Raw genomic sequence first — 25,444 nt, 5'->3', positions numbered from 1 at the left:
TATTCCAAATAAATAACATTGATTAGGGGTGTCAAAATGGATATCGGGAATTGGATACCCGATATCCAAACCCGAAATATCAGGTGATTGGATACCCGATACCCGATTTTTCGGGTTTCGGGATCGGGTTCGGGTATAAGATTTTTGGATTATTGGGTATCGGGTAACCCGATATCCGATCGGGTATATCCAAATTATCCGAATTATCCGATTTTTTTAATTTCTTTTAAATTTAAAAAATTATGTATCTATTTTATTATTATTTGAAAAAATGTAAATTTGAATTTCTGCTTGACTATATTGATACAGACTCCTATAATTTCTCATCTCAATAATATTGTAATAAGCAACATGATTTATAAAGTAATAGTTGTCATTTAAGTATTTTTTTTTTATTGTCTTCTGATTAATTCATAACCTTCCGAATTAGAATAAAAATGCGGAGTAGTAATTTTTCAACCTTTGGCATCTGTCCTATGATGATTAAAACTGAAATTAATATGACAAAATCAAGTGTGATAGTAAGACAATAAAAATACATTTTGAATAAGTTAACGTCGTTTAGATCAATATTCAAAATATAATTAAGTTTATTTGTCCAAAATGAAATCGTTTTATTGTTATATTATGAAATTATAACTTATGAATTTTTTATTTCTAATAATTTGTAGTAGTTTTTTTTTCATCTTAAAACTCGAACTACTTCAAGTTTGTATTAAATTCAAACTAAAAGTTTATATTTCTAAAATTTTGTAGTTAATTTTCTTAAAAAAATATTTTAAAAATCCACAATCGGGACTGGATACCCGATTTTTCGGGACTGGATATCCGAGTCGGGTATTTGGGTACCCGAAATTATTTTCGGATCGGGTATCGGGTATTAGATTTTGGGAAATTCGGGATCGGGTACCTGAAATTTTTGGATCGGGTATCCGCAGATACCCAATTTGACAGGCCTAATTGATATTGGCTGTTGCAGTAAAACATTTTTTTAGCGGTTAAGGCATTTTCCCCATCGTTTAGAGGACGGGCGGTTTGGGTATATCCCACCCGCCAAATAGTATCCATGTTGGCCGGTTGCCGTTAGCATGAAGATGGCGGGCCCAATGCCATTGCCCCTTATCGTTGAAAAGGGCGACGTGGAGGGCGTTGAGGCCGTTGTTCGCCGGCTACTCCAAAATGTAGCCATATCCACCCCCGGTGTCCACGCCTTCAAGGATCAACGTGGATGCTTGGCTTGAAGCGGAAGGGTATCCCCTTCCAAGGACGGCGGTTCCTCCACCCCAAAGGCTACACGATCGTCTTGAACATCCCGGGGAACCGTGCACCGACCCTGCTATTAATCAGCTGCGTCTTCGGGCCCGGACGTCGAAGATCGATCCCGAATATCGCTCTAACGCCCGTAAAACCCCAAACGACCGGACGGCGAAGATTCCCATGTGGAGGGGCCTGTCGAACATGTCGGGGCCCCCGTACGCCGGTTGCCGATTGCGGCCGTACATTTCGTGAGGACGATGCATCCGAAAGGATCCGTCGATCAATCGCCGCTTGCACTGCGAGCGAGATCCAATTCATCATCGCTAAAGCCATCACTATCACTAGCGCCTCCGCCACTACCACCCGCACGACTACTCGCCATTATAGATAATTGAAAAAAGAGGTTAGAGAGAGAAACTTGTCAACACAAGTGCTGTGAATGAAATGACGTTGGAGGAGCCCTATTTATAGAGTTTAAAAAAAAAAAAAAAAAAAAAAAAAAATATGTCGGACGTCCGAGTTGGGACGGGCGACCTTCGCCACAGTGGCGCCAGTCCCACTCGCTCCGTCGACGGGAGGGGCGAGCTCATCGCAGGGGCACTCGGGACGGGCGTGGGCGCCCTTCCCGCCCACTATGGCGCCCGTCGGGTCGCCCGTCCCCGACGGGCGAACGGGAAGGGCGCCGTAGGAGATAACCTACGTTGACCGATTCATTATTTACCAAAACCAAATTCTTGCAAATTTAAATCTAAAAATATGATGGGACAGCAGTATCTATATTTTCTCTCCCACACCGCGTGGCAAGATTCACTATCACCTTATTTTCCAATTTAACACGGTAATAATCTCACCTATTTAATAACCATCTCATTCTCATACAGGCAACTCCCAACATACCAAATCAGCAAAAAAAATAAAAAATAAAACACAAATATGGAAGAATTGGCCACAGGATTTCGATTTTTCCCAACAGAAGAAGAGCTCATCTCATTCTATCTTCACCACAAGCTTAAATTAGAAGATGATGAAACCAGCAACATTCACCGCGTCATACCAATCCTCGACATCTACCGCCTTGATCCGTGGCAACTCCCATGTACATTTAATTCAATGACATCATCGCAACATTTCGTTATTTTTTTAAAAAAAAATTGTACTATTGTTAATTTTGCAGCACATTGCGGGGAGCTATGCCATGGTGACATGGAGCAGTGGTTCTTCTTCATGCCACGACAGGAGAGGGAGGTGCGTGGGGGGCGTCCCAGCCGCACCACCGCCTCCGGCTACTGGAAAGCGACAGGGTCGCCGAGCTATGTGTACTCGTCGGAGAACAAGGTGATCGGCGTGAAGAAGAGCATGGTGTTCTACAAGGGGAAGGCGCCCACCGGAAGAAAGACTAAGTGGAAAATGAATGAATATAGAGCTATTAAAGAAGATCTCACTACTTCCATGCCCATGGTATCAACTCTTCCCTTACTCATTTTTTTATGGGCATTAGCGCTTAATATCACCAAATTTTTGAAAGATTTATTTTTTTCATATTATATTTTTGTCTACAACACTAATGCAAACAATATTATTTTTATTTACAGTTGAGGCACGAAATGTGTGCATTGGAGATGCTCTAAACCAATTAGTTGAACCATTTTACTGTTACAAATATACATAATTAAATATATACTCTCTTCGTCCCATAAAATATGTGCACTTTCCATTTTTGTCTGTCCCACAAAAAAAAGTGCATTCCATTTTTGGAAAATTATATCAATTTAATAATATAGGTCCCACTATCCACTAACACTATTTCAACTACCATTCTTCTCCTCTCTCTTATTTTACCATTTTTTTTTAAATTCTCGTGTCATACCCATTGCACTTATTTTTATGGGACGGAAGGAGTATAATACAAAAAATATACTCTCTCTGTTCCCTCACAGTTGGGGTTAAACTTTTCGGCAGGGGGTTTAAGAAGGGATGTTGAGTGTGTTAAACAAATAGATAAAATATTAAGAGAGAGAATAAAGTAAAAAGTGAATACAGTAGAGATAATAAAGTAAGAGCTAGAGTAAACTAAGAAAGAGAAAAATGTTACTATATATGGAAATGCCTCAACTATGAAGGAACTTTTCGAAATAGAAAAATGACTCAACTATAAAAGAACGGATGGATTATTAAATTTAGTAAATTATAAAATACACTTAATAATATATCACAAAACATTAAACCTTATAGATAATTAGTTCTATATAATAATATAAATTCAGTAAATATCAAATATATAAATTATTAATTAGTGTGGATAAAAAAACTAATATTTCATTTGTTAAAATAAATAAAGTTCATATTAATTCAAAAATATTTATGTGGTAAAATAATATTATAATTAAATACGAATCATTACTTAGTTTTAGATAAGAATATTCATTAATATTAATAGAGTATATAAATTAAATATATACTATAAAAATAATTATTTATAGTAAATAATGAACCTTATATGGAAATAAAAATATTAGTGACAAGTAAAGTATTATTAAAATTTAGAGAATGATAAAATTATATAATTATAATTAACAATTATAGTAAAGAATATAACATTAAAAGAATTATTAGTTTATGTAGATAAATTTTTTTTAATGTTTAATGTATAAGAATATTTAATGTTCAAATCGTTCAAGAATTTAAGAATGAGATATTTAGGGCTTGTTCGGTAGCTATGTCATGTTTCGACTACACATGATACCATTATGATAGTAATCATAGTTTCGATTAGTTAATTTACATATATTGGGTGTTTGGTAGATTAAGATAATTTTGAGTTATCTTATTGTAGTCTTTGGTACAACAAGTCATAAGCAAGGATTAAAATTATGATTGCCAAAATTATCCTCATTAATATAATTTAATTACTAAACTATCACATGTTTCCCTAGCCGCTCCCAGATTATCACCACAAGTTCTTTGCTTCTGAGCAGTATTATATCGTTCATTCTTAATCACAAAGAACCCGGTGAGTTTTCTCATTTCCGTCTAAAACAAGTGTGCTAATTTCATTTTTCAATTGTCGATTTAATGCTCCCCTAAGCAGTTTTATAGATTGCTTCTTCCATTTCACAAACCCTTCGTTATTTTGTTCATATGTGTCTAAAACAAGTATGGCTTATTTCATTTTTTAAATTATCGATTTACTGCTTCCAAATCACAAACCCCTGCGTTAATTGGATTTATAGCTTCACGTCATCAAACTATGCAATATTATGTATTGAAATACTGCTTTAAACTTGTTGAACATTAATTATTTGTTCAGAAATTCTTCTCCAATTTAATTTGCTGATTTATGTATTCAAATGCAGTGTAGGCTTTATGTATTCAAATGCTCTTTGGTTTAGTTAGTTTTAGGAATGAAGAAACTGTTGATGCAGTGGCTGTCCATTATTGTTTATACAAAAATCCTAACCTTGATTCAGAAATTCCTGCCGACGGGAGAGATGTAGTCGTCGGAAGTTTTTGAGTCGCCGGAAGAATTCGAGTCGCCGGAAGAAATGGAGGGAGGCAGATTGAGGAAGAATTCTCTATCGCTATTGCTGTGAAGAGAGAATGGTGTCTGCGTTCTTTTTAGTTTTGATTTAGGATTAGACATTTTGATGGGTATAATTGTATTTTGCTCAATTAACTAGGCTTCCATGATAAATAACATAGGATTTTGGGTAGTTATAAATATGATTAAAACATATGATTTTGGTTGGGCTTTGTGCGGGCCGGATACAAAACACGGGCTACTATGTTTGGTAACATAACTACCAAACACACAAATAAACCCAAATTATTTTCTTAACTAGGCGAAACAAAGCTACCAAACACAGCCTTAGTGTGTAAATTCAACACGAAATTTAAGAATGAGATGTTTAGAGTATCCACAGCGGTGCTCAAAACGGCATCCATCCGTCCGTGCCGCTGAGCAGCCCTACGTGACGTCTTCTTATTGGCCAACGGCATAGCCGTTGGTAGATTCGCTTTTTTTTTTTTTTTTTTTTTAAATTTAAAATTTATTTAAAAAAATGTTTTTAAATAAAAAAAATATTTTCCCACTTTCCAAAAAATTATATCCGTTTTCTACCCACTTTTAATTTATTTTTCAAATTTTTTTCCCCAAAATTCACATTTTCATCTATAAATACCCCCACTTCAACACAAAAAAAATCACATTCTCATCTATTCTATCATCTACATTCTCTCATCTTTTTTCTCATATTCTCTCATCTAAATTCCCACCACACTACACAATGTCCGGCTCCGGCGATCACCCCTCCGGCAATCGCGGTTGGAACCACGATTGGTTCGACTCCGACTCATTCCCTAGTCCGGAAATGCAATTTACGGCCCCTCCTCAAACCTAAGGTTCGCAAGCTCCGGGTGGCTACCGTCCGTACCCGGTGCACGGCCAAAACGCCTCCGGGTCGGGTGGGCACCCGAATGGATCGGGAGGGAGCGACAGCTCTACTCCTACTCCTTCTCCTCCTGTTCGTGGCACCCGCACCCCGTACACTCCAGGTGAGATGATGGCGATGTTCAAAGCCTACTTGGCAGTCTCCGAAGATCCGGAAGTTGGCACGAACCAAACCGGAGAAACGTATTGGTGGCGCATCACTCGTCTTTACAATGAAACTTGGCCCGGGGGAACCATCTATCGCAATGATAGTATGGTGCGCAATTGCCTCTTCAGATGCAACGAGACAATCGGTAAGTTCCACGGGTATTACCTCCAGGAAGAACGGTCGGCGGGGAACGGCACGAGCGAGCTCCACATCATCACTGCCGCCTTGGCGACCTACCAACGCATGGAGTTCAAAGCGTTCAAGTACCTCGATTGTTGGCAGGAGGGGCGACTACATCCGAAGTATAGAGGCGACATAGTAGCATCCTCCTCCAGCTCCTCCAGCAAACGGTCGAGGTCGGTAGCCCTATCCGACGGCGCCTTCGATGATGTGGCTACCCAACTTGCCGGAACTAACTTGGGTAGCCCCGACGCTGGCCCGAGCAGTTCCCGCCGTCCGCAAGGAAAGAAGAAGGCGACCACCCGCCGCCGCGCCTCGACTCCATCCGCCCCCGCCCCCGCTCCCTTTATGCCTCCTCCACCCTCGAACAACACGTTGTGGACCCTCTTGGGTCAACTCTATTTGGACGATATGTCTAAGATGACTCCGGATCAACTTGCAACACATGAGCAAATGATCCGGGGTCTCAAGAGGCAATTGGGGATAGAGGACTAGTTTTCTACGTGTGTAATTTTTAATTTGTAGGATTTTAATTATGCATTTTTTTATTTTCTAGGATTTTAATTATGTATTTTTATTTTTTAAGATTTTAATTATGTAATTTTTATTTTTTGGGATTTTAATTATGTAATTTTAAATTTTTAATGCAATTTAATATTGTAGAAATGTTTTTATTTAAATTGAATAATAGAATGGTAGGACTTTTGAGCTTGTCCTTAGCTAAGAGCACGAATGTGGATGTTGTGCTCTTAGCTAAGGATAAGGAGTAAAAGTGGGTCCGGACCTACTTCCGTACTCTTAGCTAAGAGCACGGATGGGGATGCTCTTAGTATGTAAAATAGATGGGAATAAAGTAGATTAAGACATTAAATTATTAGATATGGAGGAGTATTTTAAAGTTGGATTTCTATTTTATAAAAGCTCAATCTTTTTACATAAAAGTATTACCACCAACATCCAACATTTTTTTCATCCGAAAATTTGTCATCCAAACTCTATCTATGTAAAAAAAACTATCACCAAAATTTTGTAGAGTAAGAGATATTTGGAGAAAAAGTAAATTAAGTAAGAGAGATATAAAGAAAAAGTAGATAAAGTATACGAGAGAGAAGAAAGAGTGAGTAAAGTATGAGACAAAAGACTTTCCATTTATAGAAATGGAACTACTCCTTTCGTCTCACAAGAATATGCACTCTTTCCTTTTTAGTTAGTCCCACAAGAAAATACACCAATTTTGAAAATTCTTTTCTCTCTAATGAGATGAGACTTATTTCCCATTAATAATACTTTAATTACTTTTCTCTTACTTTATCAATTTTGCGTTAAAACTCATGCCGAACCCAATTTGCATATTATTTAGGAACGGAGGAAATATTTTTATAGACATTCCAAAATAACAAAATTAGACTAGTTTTTATAAACATAGGGACTATTAAACTATTACAAACATCACAAATAAAAAATAATAATTCAACTATGAAAGGGAAAGTGCTATCTATATTTGTTTATATGGATATGGAACAAATAAAAATAAGGTTTACATATTTCCAACTTTTTGAGAAACATAACACTCTAAATAGTACCACAAAAACCATGATATTGAAAGCAATGAAACAAATTCCGATCATAATTCGAAGACAAAAATTAGCTAGAGTATTAGGGAATCCACGGTCTTGAATACAACTGGGTAAAAATAATGAAATATTCACTTACCTTACCAAAAAAAAAAAAAAAAAAAAAAAAAAAAAATCAAATTTTTGGTAACCACAATTTTTTTTATAGTATGATACCTCAACGTTAGATTTTGATACGATAAATGTATAGATTTTCGTATTCCGCGATATATCGAACATACGGTGTATACCGAAAATGAGGTATGTACCTAACATCGGATATATACCGCATATCCGGTATATAACGACAAGGGGAGTGATCAATTGTTAACTAATTAGCAATCCCAAACTAAGACTAAATTTTAGCCATTAGATTAGAAGATCTAGTGGTTGAAATAATGCCACATGGATTATATTTTTAATTAAGAAAATTAATAAATAAAATTAGAGGGTATTAATGTCAATTCCCTCTCATTAAAATCATATTAAAACTTTAAATTTACGTAACTATCTCGATTTAAATTATTTTTTCGCTAAAAATATATCAAATTAAAGATAATTTTATAAGGATCCCAACGAGATTCCAATTGCATATGTTCCGACGACGTTCGAATGATGAAATTTGATATTTTTTAATTTTAGTTTTCGTAAATGTTGATAACCAGATTTTTATCAACAAATACATCAAAAAATCTCAATAAAACCATGTAAAAATCTCAATAAATATGTGTTGATATTTTCTTGTACTAGTGTTGATATTCTCATGTCATATTGTTGATATTTGTAAGACACTATGTTGATATAAAAAAACATTCAAGAAAATTATCATATGATAACATAATGACGATATTACCCCTTTGTTGATATTTTGTCCACTATTTATTTAGATTCGTAAGATTTAATCTCATCTACTCATTTTAAAATCTAAGGGTTGAGATTTGGTCTTGATTTTGGATTAGGGTGCTATAAGCATTAGAATATGACCCATAACGACAATATATATTTATATATTTTAATTATATATATTAAAACTACATGTACTTCATTAAATTTGAATTACCTTTTCACAAATTATACTGGAAATGAAAGTTCGTATTGCTAATAAATAGAATTGTTGGGCTTTTCACTGAGGCCCATCAATACTATCCAATCCTATTGTTTATTGTATCGGGCTTAATCATTTTATTTAAGTGATTATTTTTCATTACAAATATGGCATAAATCAATGTGGTTAAAATCTTAAATCTAAATAATAAAATAACAAAATTTCTCCGTCACAGCCCTCTGTAACTGTATCAAAACCCTCCGCACCTTCTTCCTCTTTTGACTCGATCGAAATCCTCATTGCTTCTGCGTCGGAGCGCAGCAATCAGTAGAGTAACGCGTAACTAAGAGTTCCGTCGGAATTTGGCGATGGCGATTCTGTATGGCGTGGTAGCTCGTGGGACGACGGTGCTGGCGGAGTTCAGCGCTGTGACGGGGAACACTGGCGCTGTGGTACGGCGGATACTCGAGAAGCTCAGCGAGACCGATTCGGCCGAGTCGCGGCTGTGCTTCTCTCAGGATCGTTACATCTTCCACATCCTCCGCTCTGATGGCATCACGTTTCTCTGTATGGCCAACGACACCTTCGGGAGTAAGCCTCTGTTTCTAAATCGAGTGATTTTTTTTTTTGGTTCATAGTTTAATGCGCCGCTGGCTCTGCTAAGGTCGTGAATTAGGCTTCCATATCGATTTTAAGGTTTTGTAGATGCTGAATTTTGTGAACTACACTAGGTCATGACGTATTGTAGATTTGCACAGGGCTATATGATTTTCTGTATGTAGATCAATGAAATTGATGCGTTGAATTAGTTGAATTTTTAGTATGCGATGGAGTGATGAGGAGGTTTATGTGCATCTATAATTCTGTGTTAATTTGAGAGGTGGTTGCTTATTGTAATGCTTTGATCCAGGAAGGATACCGTTCTCATATTTGGAGGATATTCACATGAGGTTTATGAAGAATTATGGGAGAGTGGCTCCTTATGCGCCTGCATATGCTATGAATGATGAATTCTCAAGAGTGTTGCACCAGCAAATGGAGTTTTTCTCCAGTAATCCGAGTGCGGATACGCTCAACCGTGTTAGAGCAGAAGTTAGTGAGGCAAGTATTTATCTTCATAAATAAAAGAAAATATGCAAAGATTCTGTATCTGTATTTCGTTATTGAATTGCCATGTAAATGAGGTGTTTGTGTGTTTTGAATATGTTGTAGAAAAGCCAGCTGCATTTTTGTTATGAATGTTAACTGCGTTAAGTATTCAGGTTTAGGTTTTGATTCATATGTCTACACCTAGTATATTCTGATAGATATGTCCTGAAGTGTGTTCCGTTTTGACTTGGATATTCCAGTTGTCCTTGTTTCAAGTCAATTATGATTATGTGCCCTTATTTCTACTACCTGCCATGGAGAAAAATGGGTGATGGTATTACGATGTTTTTGGATTGATAAAATTGCTTCAAAAGATAGTAGCTTTGCTGCTAATTCCTTCCCAGCTATGGATTTGATTTTTTTGATCTTGTACTGCATAATATAGAATCAGTAAGTAATTTATATTGCTAGCTGAAAAAACAGTTAGGGAAGAACAATATTTGTGATGGAGTACAATTTTTCCTCCTTTTCTGCAAAAAAATGTACTTGTGCCTATATGTGGAAAGTTGTTAATAAAACTCTTAAATCTTGTCCCACATCGACTTGGTGATGATCCTAGCTCATCTATATAAGTATGGATAACCCTCCTCCTTATAAGGCCTTTTAAGGGGTGAGTGGCCCATTTCTAATAGTTGTTTAGCAACACCATTGGTTCTTGTTTCTTTGTTTTCTTTTTACACTTATGTCTTCAATTTTTTATCTTTCTTCATCGATCATTTTCTAGATAGTTTGTGGTTGAATGTATAAATTCTATAGATGTCTGTTGTCAATGCAAAATGATTTCATTCTTTTAAGTTCTTAATGGGAAATAAGTGTTAGTTCATCCAGAACAATTAGCTGGAGTAGTCAAGGTAGATCCACAAAATTTCTAAATACTTGTCAAATATACATAAACAGATGTCCAAGCTGTTTGAAATTTAGCTTCTAATCTTCTATACTTATCTAGTCTAAATGATAACCCAATTTCTTTTCTATACCATGTTGTTTGCATTTTTTCTATGGTCATCCAATATTAATAGTTTGTGATCTAGGATTCTAGGAGTGATATATGAATTCAGAGAAGTTCCATTATGCTTCTATTTATATACGTATGAATCCAAAGAGCTCTTATATGCTTCAAGTTCTGCATGTTTATCTTCCTCATCTGTGTTATTGCACTTCTTCTCATGGCACCTTAATTTTGTGAACCCAGTTCGATACAATGTGCCAGTTCGACACAGATATATTCTTATATGCTTCTAGTTCTGTTCCGTACGTCAGTCCTCCTCATCCTTGTTCTTGCACTTCTTTACATGACACCTTAATTTTGGTTCAGGTACGTACAATCACAGTGGACAACATTGAGAAGATTCTAGAGAGAGGTGACAAGATTGAACTTCTTGTTGACAAAACAGCAACAATGCAAGATAGTGCATTCCACTTCAGGAAACAATCAAAGCGCCTTCGTAGAGCTCTATGGATGAAGAATGCCAAGCTATTGTAAGTTTGCGGTGCCATCATCTGAAAAATTTACACGCTTCTTTTTTAGGTTTTAGGTGCAGACTGAATTGTTAAAATTGTTTAAAAGCAAATTGGAAATGTATCATTGATCGTTGAACTCTGTGGCCAATGGCTATTGACTCAAAATCTTGTGTGCTTCACAGGGCCTTGCTGACGTGTTTGATTGTTCTGCTTCTATACTTCATAATTGCGGTTGCATGTGGAGGCATCACTTTACCTTCTTGCCGATCAAAATGAACAGTTGTGTTCTACATTGGGTGCTCCTGTTTGATATCCAAACCATGGCAGCAAAAACTCCATGTGCCTTATGATTGCTTCTGTCGGAATGCAAATGGAAACTGCCGTTTCCAGATAATTTTAATTGATTTCTGCTGCTGTGGCTGTAAAGTGGTGTGATGCACAAGCATGGTAATATCAGTGATGCAGTTTACTTCCTCTTTCACGTGTCTACATAAAATGGTGGCCTTTTTCTTTCCGTTTCAGCTGCGTGTATTTATAAAATAACAGAGAACATAATGAAGTGTAAAAGGTCTACATGTTTGTGAATATGGTGGAACTGAACTTGTTGAAATATATCTTAGCGGAGTTTCATAATTGGGGAATCAGCTATGCATGTGTTTTAACGTTTGAAATATAAGGCTTTCAATTGTATGTGCAAATAATTTTATAGGGGAGTTTTATATGCAGCTAATTTTTAATGTCAGCTATAGATGAAGATGGACAAGTGCATGTTTGCATAGGCAATGCTTATAGACTGTAGGTAGAGAGAGCATGCTTGAATATTGGGTGGAAGATTTGTTACTGGGTATAGTTAGTAATAAAAAAAAATCAAAATAGAAAGCTTTTGAGCAAAACACCGTAGCAAACTGTGGTTTCAGAATTTTAGCTTTCAGAAAGACAATCCAACGGTTTACATTAGTAGGTAGGCCTTTGCGTTTGTATCATGTTTATGTATTTTTGAAAACTTACTCTTATTATTATAATAATGAATTATCATCAGATCATACACTAAAATTTGAATTGACTATTCGTCTAGTTGAGCCTCATGAGGTTTTAATGGATAGTGCGGCGTGTTTATTATATCTTCTCTTGTTTATTTAATGCAACATCTATTTTAAAATTCATAGCGGATAAATCTATTCCTATAGTTTTAAACAACTTTTTAAAAATTGGTTTGGTAAGCAAATCAACAATGCTATTGCTCCACGGTTCAATTGTTTGGGCCGATTAAATCAATTGTCTGACCTGATATTATTGAACTAAAAGTTAAATCTTAATAAAGTTAGATATCAATAAATTTATAAATAATTACAAATATCATATGAAAATAATTTTTTTGAATATCTCCAATATGATAATAAATTTTGAAAGCTATAATATTTAAATATAGTACTATTTAATTAAAAAGTATCCATATTAGAGACTCCAAATTTCAGTCGATGTAGTGAATGAGAAATATAAAAAAAGATAAGTCTATGTGACCATAATGTGGCTGGCTTCCGTAAATATAGGTGTTTTTAGATATTAATAAAATATTTATCTCATTTAATGCTTAATTCATTTGGCAATATTACCCTTTCTCTTTAATTGTAACTTCTTTTTAATTCACTTATTTCATTCTTTTTTAGACGTAATTTGTTACTCTATTTTTTTTACTACTACTATTCCTTTATTTCTATTTATATTATACTTTATGATATAATCTTAATAATAGTGTTTTTAATTTTATTTTTAAAAGTTGTACTTTTTCAAACAACTTTAAGGTTAATTGAAATTATCAGTTCAATATAAAATCAATAAAACATCCAATTATTTCAACTATGTATGGATCTACCATTTGAATATCAAATTGTTCACTTAAATATAAAATTTATTAAATTTCATGATTATTAAATTAATTATAAAATTTAAATGAATATCAATTTACTTAATAAGAGAATAGTAAAAAAATAATCGAGTGAAAGAAAGATGGAATTAATAAAAATTAAGGACTCATTAATTTTATACTCCACTAATTTGCTTAAAAATCAAAATTCATTTTGTCCAATTTTTTTAGTAACTTAATAAATGAATATAAAACAAAACAATATTTGTATACGGTATAGAATATACTTCTAGTAACAGTGACATAATACTACAATGTATACACTAATCAGTATACATATAATTAATAATTATTTTTATATATGAAATAATATTACAATATTATGCATATATATACATAATTAATTGATAATATCAAAATATGATATTATATTTTTAATATTGAAATAATCTTCTTTGAAAATATTAAAATAATAATTTTATTAATTATAATATTTGTAACTTATGTTATTATGAATAACTGTATTTTGAACCAAGAATTAGTTAAAATTAAAATTTTAATTAATAAATTAATAGTATTTATCTAATTATGGGCAGATTAAATGATTGTTGCGGCTTACTGCATTGCATGTCTTTAATTACAAAAAGTTCTGTTGATAGAATTAAATAGTAGTAGTAGTATAGTTAAAATTGATTATAATTATAAAATTATTTTTCGTAATTATCATTTGGGATTAATCCAGTTAACTTAAGTTCAAATTGATTGCAGCATAATTCAACAAAGAATAGTAAATTGAAAAAAAAGGAAAGTTTCTTTATATAATAGTCCCCCTACGTACCCCACAAGAGTATGCACTTTTAGTTGGACACAATTTTTAATGTACAATTGATAAGGTAACAGAAAGGTAAAAAGAAAAAAAAAAATTAAATATTGTTAGTAGATATTGAATCCCACCTCTAAACACATTATAAAAGATTATTTAATTTTGTGGGACATAAGTACTCAAATTGAGAATTTGTTTATAACTATAACACTTCCTTGCAATTTTGTAGAAGTTTAATGTGTCACGCTTTTTAATATCTATAAATATAATGTCTCACACTTATAAAATTATTAATCATATTATTTCATACTCCTACAATTTATTTATTTTCAAAATATTTTAAAACTTGTTCAGACATCATTTTATACCTTGTGAGTTTTTTTGAACTTATAAAATTATAACTTATATATTTATTATGTTTTTAAACTTAGACCATCTCTAATCTTTACACCAAATCTTACTGTTCATGTAGAAAATTTCTCCAAGCATACTTCAAACTCAAATTCAACTTTTTTGCTTTTCTACATAACAATGTCAGATATGAAGCTATTGCAAAAAATTGATGACACACATGCTCAAAAATTATGTAAATAGTTTAAGTAAAATTACTTTTTAGATATCACGTGGCATTACATTTCCTTAGTAGTGAGTATGTTGTGATATAATACCAAGGTTAAATATATTTTATATTGAAGAATAGTTATAAAATTTAAAATTTAATAAATAATCAAAATCTGAATTATTTTGACTTATTATTAATATTATATTATAGTATGTGTTTTGGTTATAACTATATTATTCACTATAACTAAACCATAAATTAATATGTAGTATAATTAAAATTGAATTGTGTTTGTATCAATATATTGTTATATTTATATGTATTTTATTCCAAGTTATTTTACAATTTAAATTAGTTTAAACAAGTGAAGGGGAAGCTAAACATAAATAATCACTAATGGAGTAATAGAAATGAAATATCAGGAGCATATTTTTTAAGACTTCAAAATTAACTATGCAATACATATTAAATAATTTGAATAATTTTTAGTACCTCATTTCGAATTATTAAAATACGTGTTTGATTAGAAATAAGTGCACGTTTGGTAACTAAATAATCTTATACTAATAATTAAAGATTAGTATAGTTAAAATTGATCAAAATAATTAAATTACATAACGAAAGTGTATGGTTAAATGTTTTTCAAATGCCGGCATCGGGAAATGATTAGGAGAAAGTCTTTTTTTTTTTTTCCATCGTGCCTTTGAGTTGGTTCTATTAATTTTCCCATCATATAAAAAATGGAGAAGGATTATTGGTCGAATACAAATAGATACTACTACTAAGTACTACTAAATAGGTAATCTACATAACTATTTTAGAATTGAGGGCATATTAGTTTTTAAAAAATTGTTACTCTTTGGCCGCATAAATTTCAATGATTTGACATTAATTATGCATAATTTTAATAATTTTTTAATATTATGACGGGCTAATGTGCCTGTTAAGCTCTACTCATATAAAAAAGTCATACATGTGACATAAATATCATATTAAATGGGTAGATTCCAAAATTGTATACGATTCCCAAGTATCTATGGAGACTAACAATTTTCAATTTCATTTCCCCATATTGAATTGAATTCGAGTAACTACTCTTCAATATTGAAAAAAAAAAACGGCAACAATGCAAACGATTCTTTAAAGTTGGGTGTTTTAGTTTAAAAAAAGAATTTACAAATAACCTTGTATGCTATTTATATAATTTATTTATAGTCACAGAATAAAAAACTTGAGATCCTAATCGCTACATCATTTGTTCACTAAATACCGACGAAGCATACAATGTTTATTATAATTAAATGTGGGTTGGTGTATAGAAGATGGCCCACCATTTCGTTGGATAGCCAAACTTAAGAATCCATTTTAACCCAAATTTTAGTCAATTTGTGGGATCCTTTCTGTTCATTTTGGCAGCATTCATTTCTTGTGATTCTGTTGCATTTAGATTTTAGGCGAGGAACCTTTTTCATTTGCCTGACATCTCATCTCTCTCTCTAATGGCATCTCTTCTCAAGCTCACCCCATCTCCCTTGCTCTCCACTTCAAACCCATGTTCATTTCCAGCAAAGACTCCGACTTGGCATCCAATTCCTCACACCCTTCGCACAAAAGATCGCCAAATCGCTCAAAGCAGCAAATTCAACAGCTTTCTTGATTTGGAGCCCCAATCAAAACCGGAGTCTTTGGATTTCGACATTCCCTGGTTCAACCAAGCTGATCGCCCCCAATTCGATGTCATCGTCATCGGCGCCGGTCCGGCCGGTCTCCGCCTAGCCGAGCAAGTTTCCCGCCGCGGGATCAAGGTATGCTGCCTCGACCCTTCCCCTCTTTCCATGTGGCCAAACAATTACGGTGTGTGGATTGATGAGTTTGAGAGCTTGGGATTAGAGGATTGTTTGGATGCAAAGTGGCCTATGACTTGTGTTCACATCGATGAACGAAAAACCAAGTATTTGGACCGTGCTTATGGCAGAGTCAATAGGAAAGACTTGAAATTGAGGTTGTTGTCTGATTGTGCAACACATGGTGTGAGATTCCACACGGCTAAGGTTTGGCAGGTGAATCACGAGGAGTTTGAGTCGTCAGTTTTGTGTGACGATGGCACTGAATTGAGGGCTAGTTTGATTGTCGATGCTAGTGGTTTTGGTAGTACTTTTACCGAGTATGACAAGCCGAGGAATCCCGGGTTTCAGATTGCTCATGGCATCTTGGCTGAGGTTGATGAACACCCCTTTGATTTGGACAAGATGGTGTTGATGGATTGGAGGGACTCTCATCTTGGAAACGAGCCGCAGCTACGCGCTAGCAATTCAAAACTCCCGACTTTCTTGTATGCGATGCCTTTTGATTCCAAGTTGGTGTTTCTTGAGGAGACGTCGCTGGTGAGCAGGCCGGTGCTGTCGTATGCAGAGGTGAAGAGTAGGATGGTGGCGAGGCTGAGGCAGTTGGGGATACGTGTGAGGGCCGTGATTGAGGATGAGAAGTGCTTGATCCCGATGGGAGGGCCCCTCCCGCGGATGCCCCAGAGTGTGATGGCAATTGGGGGCAACTCCGGGGTTGTGCATCCTGCAACTGGCTACACGGTTGCTCAGACAATGGCGCTCGCCCCTCTGGTTGCGAGGGCCATTGCTGAGTGCCTCGGCTCCACCAGGATGATCCGAGGAACTGCCCTTTATCAGAGGGCTTGGGATGGGCTGTGGCCTCTGGAGAGGAGGTGTCAGAGGGAATTCTACAATTTTGGGATGGAGACATTGTTGAAGCTTGATTTGAATGGGACTAGGAGCTTTTTTGATGCTTTCTTTGAGCTTGATCCTCACTTGTGGCATGGTTTTCTTTCCTCAAGACTCTCTCTTGGTGAGCTTGTTACGTTGGGGTTGTCACTCTTTGGACATGCTTCAGCTCCTACTAAGTTGGACATGGTCACAAAATGCCCTGTTCCCATGGCTAAAATGGTCGGAAAGTTGGCCCTTGAGGCCATCTAACTCTTATGGTTATACTTGTTTTTTGTTTTTGAATTAATACAAATGTTTTGTGATATATGCTTGCAAGAAAGTCAGAATTTTGTTGTGTGAAATTTACAATTTGTTTTGTTCTATGTAGATAGTGTTAATTTAATTGCCAGGTGAGTTTTGTCATTGAGGAGTGGAACCATAAAATAGAAATTGGATAGATAAATGACAAGGTGAGTTAATAAAATCTTCATAGGTATATCTGTTGAATTTTACAACTTGCAAAATTAGCTGTTATGAAACTAGCTCTTAGTCCGTGCTTGATACTGGTGCATTAGACAGAGGAGGCATTTTTAAATGTTGGCTGCTTTAGGTGTAATCATTTTTAATAGTATGAGTTAAAATCTCTTTTTAATCATTTTTTAATGTTGGTTTAGGTGTAATTTATTTTAGTATGGATTAAGATACAAATATAAAATCTCGCAATTTTATCGAAGTGGTCGGCTGGTTTGTAATTGAATTTGAATATGAATTTGAATACAAGTTTTAGAATCAATTCGATATACAGTTGTCAATAATTTTGAAAATGAAGATATGTTGAAACATAAATTACTTAGGTAGACTGTAGAGTAATTTTATTTCTATCTTAAAAAGATACAGACAATTACAAATATAAAAGTTATTATTGCAAAAATCTTTTATACAGTTTAATAAAGCAAGATATATATCTACATGGAAATTGGAAACAATACCAAATCACTAATTTCTCTATATAATTCATGGGTTAATTTACAATTACAGAGAAACTCTATTTATATAGACAAAATTAAGAGTCCTATTCTAGTCTTAATAAAAAGTAGTACTCCACTTCATATCCAGAAAAATAATTCTAAAAAATAAAATACTCTTTCCGCTTCATCGAGTCACATTTTTTTTTTGGGATGTTTCATAATAAATAAGCTATGAATCTTGTGTCAAAAGAAGTGGCTCGCTTATGGTGTAGGATGAAAGGACTACAAAGTACTCCCTCTGTTCCCTCATAATTGAGGCGAAACTTTTCGGCACGGAGTTTAAGAAATGGATATTGAGTGTGATAACTAAATAGATAAAAAAAATAAGAGAGAGAAAAAAGTAGAGAATGAATAAAGTAGACAAAATAAAGTAAGAGAAAGTAAAGTAAGAAAAAGAAAAAAAATACTAAAATTAGGTTACAAGCTTATATACCTTATATATAATATTTTATAATTACTTTTTTTTCTGTCATAAGAAAAGGTTTAATTTCCCAGGCATCTTTTCCAGATGCCATGTTCATGCATTAACTATATGATGTCAATTCTTTAGTTGTAGGAGCGGGAAAGAGATCATTTCTCACGGTTCATAACAGAAGGTTTTACTTCCTATTGCAAGAGGAAGAGAAGAGATAAGGTGCATTTGTGCAAGTTTCTTCCTCACAAATAGCTACTAGTACTAGTAGCGGCAGAACTTGCTCATATACAATGGAGTATATGAAAAAGTTAAGTTCCAAGTCCTAATATTTTCACTCACCAATAATAAAAATCTAAATGGGTAATTTTCTGAAAAATTACGAAGTTTGTTCTGAATGACAAATCACGAAGTTTAGAAAATTCGCAATTGTCCCATCTGTCCGAATTGGATGAAATTTAAGCTGACTTGACACGCCGAGATATCGATGTGGCATGAAAGGCAAGTAGTGAAACGGCATCGTATTTTGAGCCTTAAAACGACGTCATTTCACTTAACTTATCCCTTTTCATTTATGTACCGGATGACGTCACGTGAGTGACATTTCGTCGAACAGGTGGCTGATAGGCTATAATTTGCGGTGCTTGTGCAGAGGGAGCTGGGAGGAGGTCAGGAGGTGATCGGTGGGGGTGGTATTAGAATAAGGCATGAAAAATATAGAGTCATATACTTTCTGATACTTGAGCCAACTGTCACTTAATTAGGTTTCATTTGTTACTCATTTTTGGGAGTTTTTATTGTATGCTCTTGATGTACCTACACCATACACCCTTAGTATATAAGGTGATGGTTTTCTCTGTCTTGTAAATATATCAGAAAATAATATTCTTTTCTCCCAAATTTTCGTCTTCTCTATCTCTCGATCTCCACTTCATGGAGCTTAATTCATAGTCTTGTTATGGTATCAGTGAAAATTATTCCGCGATTTATCTCTGATTTTCTTTGATTTTCCTTTTCATCTCTATTTTTCCGATCTTCTTCCCGATCTCCGATGAACAATCGCGGCGATCGTGGTCGTCCTCCACCAGCTGAGGACACATCTAGTCCGTACTATCTTCATCCAAGTGATAGCCCGGGAGCTATCCTTGTTCCGCATCAGCTCAATGGTTCTAATTATCCTGCTTGGAGTCGATCTTTCACCACTGCTCTCCTTGCCAAAAACAAGCTAGTGTTTGTTGATGGTTCGATTTTGCATCCTGGCCGTGAAGATCTTCTCTATCAGCCATGGATTCGCTGCAATAGCATGGTAATCTCTTGGATACGCAACTCTGTTTCTCCTCAAATATGCTCGAGTGTTATGTACCTCGATGATGCTTATTCAATCTGGTCAGATCTGAATGATCGATTTTCTACCGGTGATTCTGCTCGGATCTATCAGTTGAAACAACAGCTGATGTCTCTCTCTCAAGGCACCTCTGATGTCAATGGTTATTTTACAAATCTAAGGATTGTTTGGGATGAGTTCAAAAGTACTCAGCCGATCTCATGGTGCACCTGTGGTCGTTGTAATTGTGGTAGCGCTACACGGTGGCATGAGCATCAAGAGCATGACTGCACCATGCAATTTCTCATTGGATTAAATCCATCTTTTTCTCAGATTCGATCTCACATCTTATCTATGGTTCCTCTTCCCTCTTTGTCTAAGGTCTTTGCTCTGGTCATTCAGGAAGAGAGGCAACGACACATTGATGGTACAAGCTTCTCCTCTCATATATCTACTCCTGCTCATGTTGTTCCTGTTCCTAGTGAGCAGCCGTTTGCTAATGCTACTTCTTCTTATGGCCGAGGCATGAATAAATTCCACTGTTCTCATTGTGGTAAGACTAATCATCCTGTGGAGAAATGTTTTCTCCTACATGGTTTTCCTCCAGGTTTTGGCAAAGGCAGAGGAAAGGCACCTCAAGCTACTGCTCATTTGGAAATGCAGCCTCTAATCAACATAAATCTGTTAATTTTGTGGAGGAGACAGTATCTGCTTCTCCTTTGCCCTTGTCTTCATCTGCTGCATCTGCTGTTGTGAATCTCCCAAGTATTGATCAATATCAACAGCTTATCAGTCTTTTGCAGAGCCAACACCTCCATAACTCCACTTCTTTGGCTAGCAACTCCATCTCTGTCAGTCACTCTCAGCCATTAAACAATTTTTCTGGTACAGTTTTCTTCTCACCCTGCATAAATTCTTTTTCATCTTCATGCTCTAGATCTTCTACTTGGATTTTAGATACAGGAGCAACTCACCATGTTTGCTTTGATCAATCTCTCTTTTCCTCTTCCTCTCCAATAGCTAATGCATCTGTCAACCTCCCAAATGGCCATACTGCTCCTGTTACTCACCTAGGTACTGTCCAACTCACTTCTCTCATCACACTCTCTTCCGTTCTTCATGTGCCATCCTTCTCATTTAACCTAATATCTGTTAGTGCTCTCACTCAACACACTTCTTGCACTGTTGTATTTACTCACAATAGCTTCAAAATTCAGGAAGCTATACTGGGGACTGTGATTGGGAGGGGTAACCGTGTTGGCAACTTATACATCTTTGAGTTCCCTGATTCACCAAGTAATGCAGTTAGCAGTTTTCCTTCTACTTCTCAGAATAATGTATCTGCCATTTCTCATGATGTTTCTGTTAACTCAGTTGTAAGTCTTGATGTTTGGCACCAACGTTTGGGCCATCCTTCTCTGAATAAACTCAAAGTTTTGTCTAAATTCTTGTCTCCTACAAACACTCAGCTCACAAATTGCCAGATATGTCCTCTAGCAAAACAGAAGAAGCTTCCTTTTCCGATTTCTGAATTCAAGTCATCTGCTATTTTTGATTTGATCCATTGTGATGTATGGGGGCCATCTCCACTCCTACACACAATGGATTTAGATATTTCCTAACCATTGTGGATGACTTCTCACGTTTCGTCTGGACTTTTCTCCTCACACAAAAATCAGAGGTCCATACAGTAATGACACAGTTTTTCTCAACTGTTCACACTCAGTTCTCTAAGAAAATCAAGGTCATGCGTAGTGATAATGCCCCAGAGTTTAATCTCACCTCTTTACTCTCATCCTATGGGACTATTTCTCAACATTCTTGTGTAGAAACACCGCAACAAAATGCAAGAGTGGAAAGAAAACACCAACACCTTCTCAATGTAGCCAGAAGCCTAATGTTCCAATCACATCTCTCTATTGAGTTTTGGGGGGAGTGTATACTCACTGCTTCTTTCCTCATAAATCGAACTCCATCTTCTGTGCTTCCAGACAATTTCACTCCATTCCAAGTGCTTTTCAGTAAGAATCCTACTTACTCCAATCTGAAAGTGTTTGGGTGTCTTTGCTTTGCTTCCACATTGGATAAAAGCAAGCACAGGTTCACTCCAAGAGCTGTAAAATGCTTGTTTCTTGGTTACCCTCCTGGCTATAAAGGGTACAAAGTCATGAACCTGGACACACATGAAATTTTTATCAGTAGAAACGTGACATTTCATGAGTCAGAATTTCCTCTTGCACATCAGTCACCATCTCACTTTCCTACTGATATTTCTCATCCTCCAAATACCTCTTCCCCTCATACTGACCATACTCTCATTCCTCAAAATACTTCCCATAATCCAGATTCTGCCTCTACTTCGTATCAGTCAAAATCAGGAAGAATTATACACACTCCTACACACCTTTCTGATTACATTTGTAATTCAGTAACTTCCACCTCAAAATACCCAATCTCTAACTATTTTTCTTTAGCCAAGCTGTCACAACCTTATCTCAAATTCATCATTCTTCTTTCCATTCTTACTGAACCATCCACCTATAAACAAGCAGCACAACATCCAGAGTGGGTGTTAGCTATGCAAGATGAACTGCAGGCTTTGATTAGGACCGATACATGGTTGATCACGTTCCTACCTCCTGGAAAGATTCCTATATCTTGTAAATGGGTTTACAAGATCAAGTTCAAGGCTGATGCTACTGTAGAAAGGTATAAAGCTCGTTTGGTAGCTAAGGGCTTCACTCAACAGGCTGGGGTTGATTTTCATGATACCTTCTCACCTGTTGCAAAACTCACCACAGTGAAATTAATGTTAGCATTGGCAGCCATAAAAGGTTGGAAATTAGCTCATCTTGACATCAACAATGCCTTTTTGTATGGTGATCTAGAGGAGGAGATATATATGACTCTGCCTCCTGGTTTGGTTATTGAAAATCCACCGGTTGGATCTGGTCAGCTGGTTTGTAAACTCAAGAAGTCTTTGTATGGCCTTAAACAGGCTTCAAGGCAGTGGTACCTAAAGTTCTCTCAGGTTTTGGCTGGTTTTGGTCTGATTCAATCTGCTTCTGACCATTCCTATTTTTATAAATATTCAGCAGATGGGAAGTTCTTTGGTGTGGTTATCTATGTTGATGACATTTTGGTGGCTAGTAGTGAGAATGATCTGATTACTGAGTTCAAGATTTTTCTGCAAGCTCACTTCAAGCTCAAAGATCTGGGCACCCCTAAGTATTTTCTTGGGATTGAGATAGCTAGAAACCAATCTGGTGTGTTTCTTTCTCAACACAAATATGCCTTGGATTTGGTCTCGGATGCTGGTCTACTTGGCTGCAAGCCATCTTCTACACCCATGGATTCTACCAAGTCTCTCCATCAAGATGCAGGGGATCCACTTCCAGATCCCACTCCTTATAGAAGATTGATAGGCCGCCTTGTGTATCTTTGTATCACACGACCTGACATCACCTTTGCTGTAAACAAGCTTAGTCAATTTCTGTCAAAACCGTGCTCGGAGCACATGCTTGCTAGTGAGAGAGTTCTAAGATATCTGAAAGGTACTTTGGGCCACGGTCTTTTCTACTCTGCTAAGGCAGATCCACATTTGAGCATTTTTTCTGATGCGGATTGGGCAGCTTGCCCTGATACAAGAAGATCAATATCTGGTTTTTGCTTGTTTCTTGGCACTTCTCTGATTTCTTGGCGTTCGAAGAAGCAACATACAGTCTCCAGATCTTCAGCGGAGGCAGAATATAGGGCGATGGCCCTTGCTTGTTGTGAAGTGGTGTGGATTGTTGCTTTACTCAAGGACTTTGGATTGGAGGTGACCAAGTCAGTTCCTCTATATTGTGATAGCCAGGCGGCAGTTCATATTAATTCCAACCCTGTTTTCCATGAACATACTAAGCATATAGAGGTTGATTGTCATACAGTTCGGGACAAGATACTTGAGGGTGTGATCAGAACAGTCCATGTTAGCAACACTCTACAGCTTGCTGATATCTTCACTAAGCCCTTGGCTGCTTCTCCTTTTCAAAATTTGCTGTCCAAGATGGACTTCACAACCGTTTATAGTCCATCTTGAGGGGGCCTATTAGAATAAGGCATGAAAAATATAGAGTCATATACTTTCTGATACTTGAGCCAACTGTCACTTAATTAGGTTTCATTTGTTACTCATTTTTGGGAGTTTTTATTGTATACTCTTGATGTACCTACACCATACACCCTTAGTATATAAGGTGATGGTTTTCTCTGTCTTGTAAATATATCAGAAAATAATATTCTTTTCTCCCAAATTTTCGTCTTCTCTATCTCTCGATCTCCACTTCATGGAGCTTAATTCATAGTCTTGTTAGGTGGGAGAAGTGCTAGTAGAGTTGGAGTGTGTGACTGGGAAAAGAGTGAATCGGGGCCTAGGTTCTGCCACTCAAAATTAATTTTGTATACTACTTTTCTATTAACTGTAACATCCATTTTTTTATTTACAAAAATTGGTTGAGACAATGGAGGAAGACAGGCCTTAGATGCGCAACAGAAAACCATGAAAAGCCAAGGAAAGGAGAAAGAGGAAGGATATGTTGGTTTGTTATTCTAAAATTTGAAGTCAATATAGACAATTTTACTTAACAAAGTCCCTACTTGTCCTTCGTTTTTTAAGCATGAGCAAGTTGCTAGAACATAGGGATTACATGAGTCTCTATTGAGGAGGAACTTGCTTTTTAGGTTATTATTTGAAATGGTAAGGAACCAAGTCATTTTGTTTCTTGTGTATATATTAATAATTTTTTTACTCAACTCCAATGAAAACGAACAGCGTAAAAGAGGACCCGAGTTTGAGTGGTTGTGATTCTTCATAACTTATGGTTGTTTTTTCTTCTTTTGCAGGTCTATAGAAATAATGTGGAGATTCAGGCTCTATAAAAAATGCCGGCCTACATATACATTCTTGCAGCACAAGTGTAGTATTTGCATATGATGATTATTGAGTCGGATTTTCTATGTTATAATGAAATCCCTTCTCTTGTCAGTCTGCTAATTAAATCACTATTTATGTGATGTAGAACCTATCAATATATTCCATGGAAATTATAATACTTACACGCCTCCGATACGGCTAAGCTGCTGGGTTTTGGTACCCCTTGCACAACGGAAGTCATGCATTCACAAATAAATCATACATATGGATCTATTTGACATATTATGGGATTAATTGATCACATGCTAAACATTGAATTGCATGCTAGAACACATATAATTCACAAATAAGGAATCAAAACCCTAATTCATGAATTTCTACGGTTTAGAATTACCGATCTGATTCTCCAAAGAATCGTCGATTGCTTGCGTCTTCTCCACGTGATGTTCTTCGTACTCAACCACGAACCTTCTAATTTGTATCCCGAACTCAGAATCTGATC

At 35.8% G+C, this 25,444-nt stretch overlaps 3 protein-coding genes and 1 long non-coding RNA gene across 4 annotated transcripts; all 4 read left to right on the top strand.

Annotated features, from left to right (window-relative positions):
- The first annotated feature begins 2,064 nt into the window (after nt 1–2,064).
- LOC125221219 (NAC domain-containing protein 90-like) lies at nt 2,065–2,885 on the top strand. Its single transcript, XM_048123347.1, has 3 exons — nt 2,065–2,353; nt 2,432–2,715; nt 2,850–2,885. Exons 1-3 carry the CDS (start codon nt 2,191–2,193, stop codon nt 2,883–2,885), a joined length of 483 nt encoding a protein of 160 aa, XP_047979304.1. The 5' UTR covers nt 2,065–2,190.
- A 6,016-nt stretch (nt 2,886–8,901) lies between these two features.
- On the top strand, nt 8,902–11,933 carry LOC125185323 (vesicle-associated membrane protein 714). Its single transcript, XM_048081847.1, has 4 exons — nt 8,902–9,281; nt 9,601–9,791; nt 11,155–11,318; nt 11,483–11,933. Exons 1-4 carry the CDS (start codon nt 9,059–9,061, stop codon nt 11,574–11,576), a joined length of 672 nt encoding a protein of 223 aa, XP_047937804.1. The 5' UTR covers nt 8,902–9,058; the 3' UTR covers nt 11,577–11,933.
- A 4,015-nt stretch (nt 11,934–15,948) lies between these two features.
- LOC125218309 (capsanthin/capsorubin synthase, chromoplastic-like) lies at nt 15,949–17,646 on the top strand. Its single transcript, XM_048119949.1, has one exon. It carries the CDS (start codon nt 16,049–16,051, stop codon nt 17,531–17,533), a length of 1,485 nt encoding a protein of 494 aa, XP_047975906.1. The 5' UTR covers nt 15,949–16,048; the 3' UTR covers nt 17,534–17,646.
- A 6,967-nt stretch (nt 17,647–24,613) lies between these two features.
- Nucleotides 24,614–25,053, top strand: LOC125221557. Its single transcript, XR_007176384.1, has 2 exons — nt 24,614–24,765; nt 24,912–25,053. It is a non-coding gene; the product is annotated as an uncharacterized LOC125221557 (long non-coding RNA).
- Nucleotides 25,054–25,444: the final 391 nt, after the last annotated feature.

This window comes from Salvia hispanica, chromosome 4 (assembly GCF_023119035.1).
Source record: "Salvia hispanica cultivar TCC Black 2014 chromosome 4, UniMelb_Shisp_WGS_1.0, whole genome shotgun sequence".
NCBI classification, from domain to species: Eukaryota; Viridiplantae; Streptophyta; class Magnoliopsida; order Lamiales; family Lamiaceae; genus Salvia; species Salvia hispanica.
This window is presented reverse-complemented; position numbering and strand designations above follow the sequence as displayed.

What these genes read in the sequence shown, in the direction of transcription:
- LOC125221219 (XM_048123347.1), top strand. Translation starts at nt 2,191, where the DNA reads ATGGAAGAATTGGCCACAGGATTTCGATTTTTCCCAACAGAAGAAGAG. An exon ending in TGATCCGTGGCAACTCCCAT is followed by an intron (nt 2,354 to 2,431) that starts GTACATTTAATT and finishes TTAATTTTGCAG; the next exon opens with CACATTGCGGGGAGCTATGC. An exon ending in TCACTACTTCCATGCCCATG is followed by an intron (nt 2,716 to 2,849) that starts GTATCAACTCTT and finishes TTTTATTTACAG; the next exon opens with TTGAGGCACGAAATGTGTGC.
- LOC125185323 (XM_048081847.1), top strand. Translation starts at nt 9,059, where the DNA reads ATGGCGATTCTGTATGGCGTGGTAGCTCGTGGGACGACGGTGCTGGCG. An exon ending in TTAGAGCAGAAGTTAGTGAG is followed by an intron (nt 9,792 to 11,154) that starts GCAAGTATTTAT and finishes ATTTTGGTTCAG; the next exon opens with GTACGTACAATCACAGTGGA. An exon ending in ATGAAGAATGCCAAGCTATT is followed by an intron (nt 11,319 to 11,482) that starts GTAAGTTTGCGG and finishes TGTGCTTCACAG; the next exon opens with GGCCTTGCTGACGTGTTTGA.
- LOC125218309 (XM_048119949.1), top strand. Translation starts at nt 16,049, where the DNA reads ATGGCATCTCTTCTCAAGCTCACCCCATCTCCCTTGCTCTCCACTTCA.